This window comes from Eptatretus burgeri, chromosome 4, assembly GCF_056783735.1.
Source record: "Eptatretus burgeri isolate ZD-2024b chromosome 4, Ebu_testis_v1, whole genome shotgun sequence".
Taxonomy (NCBI): domain Eukaryota; kingdom Metazoa; phylum Chordata; class Myxini; order Myxiniformes; family Myxinidae; genus Eptatretus; species Eptatretus burgeri.
The window spans coordinates 131,245,056-131,255,407 of NC_140964.1; the positions used below are offsets into that span (position 1 = coordinate 131,245,056).

The 10,352-nt window shown below is 42.5% G+C and overlaps 1 protein-coding gene across 3 annotated transcripts in view; it reads left to right on the plus strand.

Annotated features, from left to right (window-relative positions):
• The window catches only part of LOC147029129 (uncharacterized), a 96,592-nt gene extending 87,907 nt beyond the window's left edge, over positions 1 to 8,685 (plus strand). For all 3 annotated transcript variants that reach the window (XM_085880071.1, XM_085880073.1, XM_085880072.1), the window contains one exon: positions 2,224 to 8,685. In XM_085880071.1, coding sequence (XP_085736197.1) covers positions 2,224 to 3,395 — 1,172 coding nt within the window. In that variant the 3' untranslated portion in view covers positions 3,396 to 8,685. The remainder of the gene's footprint in view (positions 1 to 2,223) is intronic.
• Positions 8,686 to 10,352: the final 1,667 nt, after the last annotated feature.

Here is a 10,352-nt window from a genome sequence, read left to right on the forward strand (position 1 = left end):
TTTTGGTTGTCCTCAATTTTTTTCATGCTTGAAATTTCACGAAGTATGCTGGCGTATGACTCACACGTTCCGCTACGCTGGCCACAAGTTGTATGCACGGTCTGCGATCGTTGACAGACGTCAACACATGCTACTTGTAAGTTAATCATAAGTTGAGACACGCCGAGGTAATGTTTAGCGTACCCGAAACTTATTTCTAACCTATGATTAACGTGTTGTTGGCACGTTACGCGATCGTTGCCACACGTCGACAGACGTTACTTTTAAGTTACTCATAGGCTGAAAGACGTCGGTATAATGGATCGTCCTTGCGTCATCGTCCACGGCCACGGCCAGGACACTTATTTGCAGCATTCTTCAAACTTTTCTTCGGCATGACGAGGATGTTCACACTTCGATGTCTAGCTTGGCTATGATTCCAATTCTCCATCGGCAGCATCTATTTAAAATAGTCGAGTTTGAGAGTTTTAACACGTTCAGAAGAAACGCTTCAAATTTCCAAACCCCAGCGTCAAAAAACAAAGGCGAGTGACAGCAATTTAAATCGTTCATTGTAAACAATGAAAATAGCTGAGTGGTACCGTTTAAAAGTCGTTGAGTGTAAAAAAAATCCAATTGTTGAGCGCAAGGGTCTACTTTCAATAGTGGGGTTTGAGCGATTTAGCACGTTCAATAGAAACGATTAAAATTTCCGAGCGCCAGCGTCAAAAAACAAAGGCGAGTGACAGCAATTTAAATCGTTCATTGTAAACAATGAAAATAGCTGAGTGGTACCGTTTAAAAGTCGTTGAGTGTAAAAAAAATCCAATTGTTGAGCGCAAGCGTCTACTTTCAATAGTGGAGATGCAGCCATTTAAATCGTTGAGTTATCATTTAAATCGTTAAATCGTTAAACGCAAGGACGATCCATCATAACCCACACCCTCCCCCTCACACTCACCTACTACTGCCAACATGAACAAACTACTACTAATACTGATACTGATACTGATACTGTTACTGCTGACATGGACATCGACTCAAAAAGGACTCGAAAACACTGTTGGGTTCCCCTTTTATGAGCAGCATTTTTATATACCAATTCCCAAAACCGCTGGGAACACGTCTTTATATGGCAGTTGTAAGCTAGAAACACGTTAATTTATTTTTTTTGTCGACCGGAAGACGCCATTGGAATACGTCTACATACGTCGATGTGTGTTGGGACTACATAAAGAATTGGTTCGAAGCACGTCAAACATGAGTTAGAAATAAGTTTCGCGTAAAAAAGACATTACCGCGACGTGTTTCGACTTATGAGTAGCTTATAAGTAGCCTTTGTGGACGTGTGTAAGCGTCCACATATCGTGTGTAAAACTTATCTCCATCGCATGCGGAACGTGTGTCAAACGCCGAGTACGTCGTAAAATTTTGAACATGTTTAAAATTTCTTGACGTACTCTACTTACTATGACGTATGATAGCGTACTTTAGCGTTCTACTCACGTATACCGTATTTGACGTGCCTCAACGTTTTAGACACATTTTTCTTAGGTCGGCATATGTTGGCAAGATCGCCAAGGTGTGACCGCGATGTTGACACTTCCATTTCTACGGCAGTTATGATTCGAATCATTGTGCGTCAGCCTTTTAATAGGCTACGTCACGACATCGTTGGCGATGCGTGCAACGCGCTATGCCTAAGTTAGACTATCGTTGGGCATCGGTTGTGTAGGCCGACAACAGGTTCAGCATTCGTTGGTATAAGTTATCTATAACACAACGAAACGTTCTGTGTCCGTTACCAATGCGTTATACATAAGACCAAGTCGCTATGAATACGTCCGAATCTTAAAAAAAAAACATCAAAAGTTCAACGTAAGCCAGCGTTTTACATACATTTTAATACGTTGCCATCGCTGGCTAAAACGTCAAGGTGTGACCAGGCCTTTACAGCAGATGTGAATTGTACTCAGGTGATGTCTATCCTGTAAATGTGGAATTGAGACAATGCAACAAATCATCTGTCTCGAAACTTTAAGATATCAATCTGTAAAGGAAGATTGAGATGTTCATTTGACAAATGGCAGCACTGTCTGTTCTGCAGCAGGTGAGCAGAAACCAACAAAATGAACATTCAATCTTTTAAATTCAGGGTTTATAAAATTTTCGTAAATTCTTAAATATTTTGTATTTTGAGTTTGACAAAAAATTGTAAAATAACTTATTTCCTTGTTTTTATAGAACAATCAAGAAGTCGAATTGGGCAGATAAGGTCCAGGAGCAGCTTGACAGTGAAGAAGATGCCCATTTTGAAGAAACAATCCCAAGAACAAGACTCACCACCTTCAAAATACAAGTGCATGTCTGGTGAAAACAGCACAAAGATAAATATTAAATTATACAAACCCAAAAAGGTTATCAAAAGACAAGTGCATTATAAGTGTAATATATGCAGTAGAGATTTTCCTTCACTGAGAAACATCAAAATACACATGAGGACTCACAGTGGAGAACGCCCACACAAATGCTCTGTCTGTGATAAAGGTTTCTCTCAAAAGGGCAATTTGAATGAGCATATGAGGATCCACACAGGAGAGCATCCTCACAAATGCTCTGTCTGTGATAAAGGTTTCTCTCATAAAGGCCATTTGAAATTGCATATGAGGATCCATACAGGAGAACGACCTTTCAAATGTTCCATATGTGAAAATGGATTCTCTCAAAAGGGCCATTTGAAATTGCATATGAGGATCCATACAGGAGAGCGACCTTACAAATGCTCTGTCTGTGATAAAGCTTTCTCTCAAAAAGGCTATTTGAATATGCATGTGAGGATCCACACAGGAGAGCGTCCATACAAATGTTCCGTCTGTGATAAGGGCTTCTCACAAAAAGGCAAGTTGAATAAACATATGATGATCCATACAGGAGAGCGTCCTTACAAATGCTCTGTCTGTGATGAGGGTTTCTCTCATGAAAGCAGTTTGAAAAAGCATATGAGGATCCATACAGGAGAGCGTCCATATCAATGCTCTGTTTGTAATAAGGATTTTAGTCATAAACATAACTTGGATCGCCATCGTATCGCTTATGCAGGAGAATGCCTGCACAAGTGCTCTATCTGTGATAAAGCTTTCTCTCATAAAGGCAGTTTGAATAAGCATACAAGTGTCCATTCAGGAGAGCGTCCTTACAAATGCTCGATTTGTGATCAGGGTTTCTCTTATAAAGGCGATTTGAATAAGCATTTGAGTACTCACACAGGAGAGCATTGGATGAGCTTATCCAAGGGGAGAAGGCAACGGATGTGTGGTAGTCCAATCCTGATCTTCCCTCCCCAGTTTTCAACAAGCAATACACCATTTCAAGTCCTTTCTCATCCTGACATGTCTTTTGATCTTCTCTTAGATTGAAGAGGGTGTGGAAGGTGGTTCCACAGGTGGGAAAAGGAAATAAATGAGAGGAGGTGAGCAGTGGTTCTGGATTCAGGAAGGTGACTTGTTTTTTTTGGTATTCTCTCGTTAGTTGGTATCTGCAAATGGAGATAACAACTAACAAAATAAATGACAGAAGAAAAGACCAGCTGTTTGAAAATTTACTCATAGGATTCAATCAAAAACTAAGAAAACAGAAGCAGTGTTGCAATCCCTCCACCCAAGAAAAACATGAGCTAGTTCTGGAAAGGGATTTATGAAAACTGAAAAGAAGACCACAAGAAGTTGGAATAGATCCAAAACTTGGAACAGAAGAAGCAACATCGAGAGGCTATTCCTCAAGTGATAATTGCCAAATCAAAAAATTCTGAAACACTTCGAAAAATTCCAAAATTCAAAAGCCCTGGTCTGGATGGCATCCCACATTTCTGGTGCTCATTACGATCACTAAATTTGAGCATTGGATGAGCTTATCGAAGAAGAAAAGGCAATGGATGAGTGATGGTCCAATCTTGATATTCCCTCCTGAGGTTTCAACAAGCAATACACCATTTTAAGTCCTCCCTCATCCTGATCCACTGTCTTTTGATCTTCACTCATTCACTGTATTTTGCACATGAGAAGGAGAACGTTCTTTCAACCCTCACCTTTGTTTTTTAACATACGTATTCATGGTCTTCTCGGCTTGTGGAATAGCTGAAGGGCACCAAACAGATCAGGACACAACATAACAAAGAGAACAGCAGTAGAAAGGCAAAACTCCAACAGCAAGGAGGAGGGAAAAATAGACTGAGACTGACAAACAAGGGATGCAGGTAACTGAGGGGGAGAGGAGAATACAAGGGGTGGACAAGATGGATACGAAAGCATATTTTTTATGAGTGGAGCGGGATGTTTTGACGTGTGTGGAAAAAAATCATGGTTTTGGCTAGTGGATGACTTCAGATGGTGGTGAACAGATGTCATGAAGACTTGGAAGGAAGAATCGGATTGAATACAGTTGGGAAAAAGATGAATACATGAGTGGAGGTGAGCAATGGTTCTGGATTTAGGCCGTTTCACGAGGAGTGGGTTGCTGGTAGACTGCGTGCGTCCTGCCGATACCTGGGCAGGGGGACGAAGCAAGGAGAGGGCAGAAAGTGCAAGAGAGTGCAAAAAATGTGGTGGAACAAGACAGAGACCACCCTCCTGTCGATGATGGTGAAGTGATAGGCCCATAGACTCAGCTTCATCGTGAAAGATTCCAATGATCTTGAGAGCCTTGGTTTCCACAGGGTCAACCTAAGCAAGATGTAAGCCAGGGGAGCCAGCCAAGATGAGAGAGCAGTATTCAAGGTGTCGATGAATGGCTTATTGGTGGATATGTGCTCTAGATAAGGTGATTTCAAACTCTGCAAGTGTTGCTTAAACTGCCTGAAGCATTCTTATTCAAGAATCGGGACATGTAGGCTGTACTCGGATACCATGCACGAACTCTGTGTTGAGATGTATAATAGGTTGTCAGGCTTTCATGCGGCACACCTTACGGATGTAAAAAAAATCTTGAAACCAGAAATGATTGGACAGAATTGACAATGTACAATTCCATTTTTTTTTTTTGTACAATTACATTTCTGTCCAACGGACAAGAAAAAAGTCTTCCAGGTCTCAACGGATGAAATCCACGAACATGTCGCAAGTACCAATCCCTGGGGAGAAGACTACCCTCTGGATGCATGTTGTCCACTATAATTTTGAAAAAGATGTCACCAAACTGAATCGGTGCCATCGAAACTGAACCGTCAATCATTGCAAATCATAGCATGCTGGAAAGTGAGAGAGATTTGGCAATGGCTCTATTTCCTGCAATTCCAAGTTCCTTATTCAATACAGGTGCTGCTGATATGTCTGAGAATTTCTCTTTGGGAGATTGGTGCATGGTGTGATGTATCACTGAGAGAGGTTTCCAGGGGAGATTTACAAATATTGTTGGCCAGGATGTATTGTTACGAATCTGACAGCCATGAGCACTCAACTTTCAGGTCCTTATAGAACAGTGATATCGGTAAGTGTGTGTTTCTAGTAAAGGTCCCGTCCCTTGTTTAGTGGGTAATTAAGTGTTCATGCGCTGCGAAGTTATCTCATTCAGGCTTTCAATCTTTATATCTGACATCTTGAACAACAACGATAACAACAACAACACGCCTTCGCCTCGCTTCCTCAACCCGACGCCATAGCGCCTACGGTGGGTGGAGTTCAAGGCGGAACCTCACGGTGGCTCTCGCCCAATCGGGGTGATGTGAGCGAGGTTGCCGTCCTTCGACCAATGTGACCCCCCCACTGTGAGGGGCGGTCCGATGATGTCACCACACCCCGAACCAATCAACAGACTTGGCGCCCGTTTTGGCCAGTGACAGAGGTGACGAGCGCATTTACGCACGAAAACCGTCCAGTGAGGGAGAGCGGGTCGTGAGGAGGCATCCCTCCCCACCTGGACAAGGAGGGGATATTGATTCGGCGCGATCGGACTGTGGCAAGAGAGTATTGAGACCCGACTGTGCGTGAGTGAGGTGGCGATCGGTCCAGTGCAGTTGTTGGGCAAGAAAGCGTTGAGACCCGACTGTGCTCGAGTGAAGTTACAATCCACCTGGAGTTTAGTTGGAGTCGAATGGAGTTCAGTTGTGTTGAGGTCCAGTCAAGGTCGCGTCGCCTGGTCGCCTTGACAGCCTCGTCGCCTGGTCGTCTCGTCTGGCCTGCCGGCGTTCTGTCTGATCCACCTTCGTGCCGACTGGCGTCCATCATTGCATTGTGTTGCGGGTTTGAGTCCCGCTGAACCGGATCATCAAAAACCGCACGAAGCGGGAAGGTCCAAGCTAGAGCTTCTCACCTCCAGCTCACCTTCCCTCCGAGCTGGGGGTATCAATAAAGGCCGCAGCCATCATTTTTTTTGGGGAGAGTGTCTGTGTGTGTGCCCGTCTGTTAAGTGGAATCGTTAAGTGCTTGCGTTATTGTACATTGGAATATATTCGGTTGTAATCTGCTCGTTGTTTCCCTTCCCGGTTTTTGCCCATTATTGTAAAATAAATTTCCCTCTTGTTGGATGTCCCAGCTTATTCCCTGTCATTTCTTTTATTGGCTGAGCACGGTGTGTGTTGAGAAATGGCGAGGTTGTAAATTGTTCATTTGGTCCGACAGGCCTTGCTGACCACCGCTCGGGTTACACACGGTTCGAGTCCGGTAACGGCCGTTCTGCTCGAGGTCCGTCGAGGGTGTGAATTCCCCGGTAGCTTTGCCGCGTGGGTATTTAGGTATACTGAAGTTTGGCAATTAACCCTACCCCATGCGGTCGAATTATTGGCGATTCATGGTCCTGTAAGGGACCCGTGTCTTCCGGACTTATCCGAGAGTCACGACCTCGATTCCGGTGTGTTCAGTGGAGCCGACTCCACTGCTCCCTCGAGCTGTCGTGCTCGCCATCGATACCTGGCATCACAACAGTATGTCAAGTCCATACTTTGGGATTGAAAACATCACTGAATGTCCTGTGCAACAGTTTACAGCATCGCCCAACTGTTTTGGCACTGATTCACAACGGTGAACAAGGTAATTATCACCAGCAGGTCGAAATTATATTGTGTTGGTGCTCAGACAGAAACTTGGAGCTCAACGTCAATAAAATAAAAGAAATTATTGTTGATTTTTGGAAAAATAGGTCAAAAATTAATCTCTTTTTATTGACAGTGCTGAGGTTGAACTTGCAGATTCCTTTAAATTCCTTGGTATCCATATTTTAAATGATCTCGGATGGGAGGTGAATATCGATCATTTTGTGAACAAGTCCCATCAATGGTTGTACTTTCTGAGGACACAAGAGTTTTCATGTTAGCACGACCGTTCTTGTGAAATTTTACCAGGCAGTGATTGAGTGTATCGTGAAAATCTCTATTACTGTCTGATTTAGTCTCAGCACAGAATCTGCTCAGAGAATATTTTGCAGTATTGTTAAAATGGCATCGGTAATACGGCACTTTCAAAATGACGCAAGCTGCCCCAGATTGTTCAGTGCACATGCGCAGAAAGTCATCGTGACAAAGGTGATCGGGGGCGGCCTGGATGTGTATCATTTATGCCAGATAAGGATTATAGAAAGGAACAGCTTACAAAGCTTTTAAACCTTATCCTCACTCAAGGGAAAATAAATCATTTATGACCTTTGGGATGTGTTTACACACCATGGATTTAAATCGGTAATGAAACACAATGCATGGATTCTTTCAAAACAGAATTTATAGATTTGTTCTTTGTGATGCCTTTTTGAGTTACTCATACACTTTATGTGCTGCTTTACCATTTTTAGTCCAGTGAGCTTACGCGATTGAGCAATGTCTGTACGTAAGTCAGTCAGTCTGTAAATACTTTGGTCATTATCGCTTGAACCAAACACAATTTTGATGAAACTTGGCCACAAGCTTCATATCTGATGCCTAATGAAGGTGTATTGACCGCATCTAAAATGTGCTCATTAATGGGTTGAAATTAGGATGGTTTATAACAAAACGGTGTTTAATGGGTGTCAAGAATTTGTGTTCTTGATGTATCATATCCAGGACAATGCCATGACCTGCTTTTACAACATTGTTCTTTCAATGACTCCATAATGCTGTTACACACACACGCATACACATACACACACATACGTGAAACAGGGTAATGAACATGACTTGGTAAAGCAATGATGTAAACATGATGGCATTCAAAACAGTTTATTCTGAAACTGCAGCGACGAGTATGCCTGGTGTTGGCTTAATGGTTGGAGTGGTGGGCTTGGGATCCTCGGGTCCTGAGTTCATATCCTGCTTGGTTGTTGAATTAACACCAGGTGGGGCTGAATCAGCCTGTCATCCTTCTGGGATCCGCAAAAATGAGTGCCAGCTTGCAGATATTGTGTGTTGAAGTGGTGACCCGTCCAGGATTGTGCCCAATAGCCCAGGAGACCGCTGAGGTGGCACCAACACCAACACAATGAATGGATGGAGTGACCAGTAAGCAATGCTGTGGTTTTCCTTTGTGGACCTGGCACAGCGCTGCGGATCACATGTTTGATAAGATGAGACTTGAAACTTGGAAATAATTCAACATGGCTGGCTTGGGGAAAACTGTTAATTGTAAGCATTTTCGTGTTCTTTGATGGATTATATTTGTTTGTTATGATTTATTGCAATTAAGTTACTTTTGACAATCTTTAAATTTTGCACTTTTGTTGACTCATTATTAAAGTTTGTTTTTGACATATGCCTCCAAGTTCAGTTACAATATCAATGTGTTCCATTAACTGTCCCAGTCTGGAGAGGTTGGTGTTTCTCATTCCATATATTGGGACCTATCCTGTTCTTTATTTGCATTAATGACCTCTCAGTCTTTTTGACAAAAGCCCACAGGTATATCACATGACAGATAACTTGATTACACTGTGCCAGAAAGTGTCTCACACCAATGACAGACAGGCTGCAGTCATCAACCCAGCCACCCAGTTCTACCATTGCCCAACAATGATGACTGCTTTCTTTTGTCCAATGCTGTTTCTAGATACATGTTGTTTCAGCTATGAGTATCAGCCTAGTTCATATTTCCTCAATCTTTCCTGAACCAATATTGCAAATACGAAATGATTCCAAAATAAAACACTAATTGTGCAGGTACTAAATTCCAAGTACCATAACAACTACATAGCACTCAGTAGAGTGCATACCTCTGCCAGGCTGAACAGTTTACTTTTTGTATCCCACTGATAGGCCGGATATACATCCAGACCTGAACCAAAATCTAATCAGCATGTTCTTGTCACCTAACTATCTCATCCATCTAGTTTTGTGACAAACCCTCTGCAATGTTTTGAAGAAATATGTGATGTATCATTTTGGCCTTCTCTCTCAATGGAGAAGAAATAAAAAAAGGATTCTTGAAACTATATCCTCACCAGAATCAAATCGATTCGGCCATGTAACACACCCAACTTTTCCACCAAGTTTTGTCTGAATCCGTCCACAAGTTTCTGAGATACCCTGTTTTATATCTGTTTTAGCCCAATCGCTCAATGGTGAAGAACCACTTAAAAAATTCTCGTATCCACATTTGGATCTTCACCATAATCAAATCAATTAGTCCTTGTCACACACCAAACCTGTCCACCAAATTTCCTCTGAATCTGTAAATAACTTTTTGAGATATCCTGCTAAAAGATAGACAGACAGGGGTGAAAACATAACCTCTCTCCATCTTTGTCGGCACACGGAATGAATGTACTATACAGATCTTGTGACAGTGTAGCATCGCTTATTGGTCATCAGTTTGATGTATTCCCATGATTGAGTGTCAGTCTATCTTCAGTTTAAGAGGGTGATAATGGAGAACATGTTACGTGAGCCAGCAGGATGACAACAGAACTGGGGCATCTAAAATGTGCTCCATGCCTCTCTAAAGTGCCTGGTACAGGATGTCAAGACAAATTTGGATAAGTTTGAGACAAACTCTCTGGATAACTAGCAGTGTTATATTGCAATGTTTGATCAGCCATCTATGTCCTCAATGTTTAGATTTCCAATTGCCATACAGGAAGTGAATATGCATCATTTGCCATGGTATCCACAATGACCTGACTTGATTCATAAAATCCACCTCATCCAACAATTGTAGGTGGTACTGCTAACGATCACATGGGGATGGTCATAGCAAGACAATAAGTGGCTGGAAATGTGATGTTTGATTTCATGAGTGTTTCAGGAGGGGGAGGATAGGTGGAGACATAACACCAACCGGTATCGACGATGATACCGGTGTTGTTCCAGACATGTCTGTGCTGATCCATTGCGATTTCAATGCCTTTGCAGTCTTGCTATAATACATGCTACTTTTTGTGTGCAGTGAGGTGGCTTTCATGTCACACTCGTCCATCGCCAT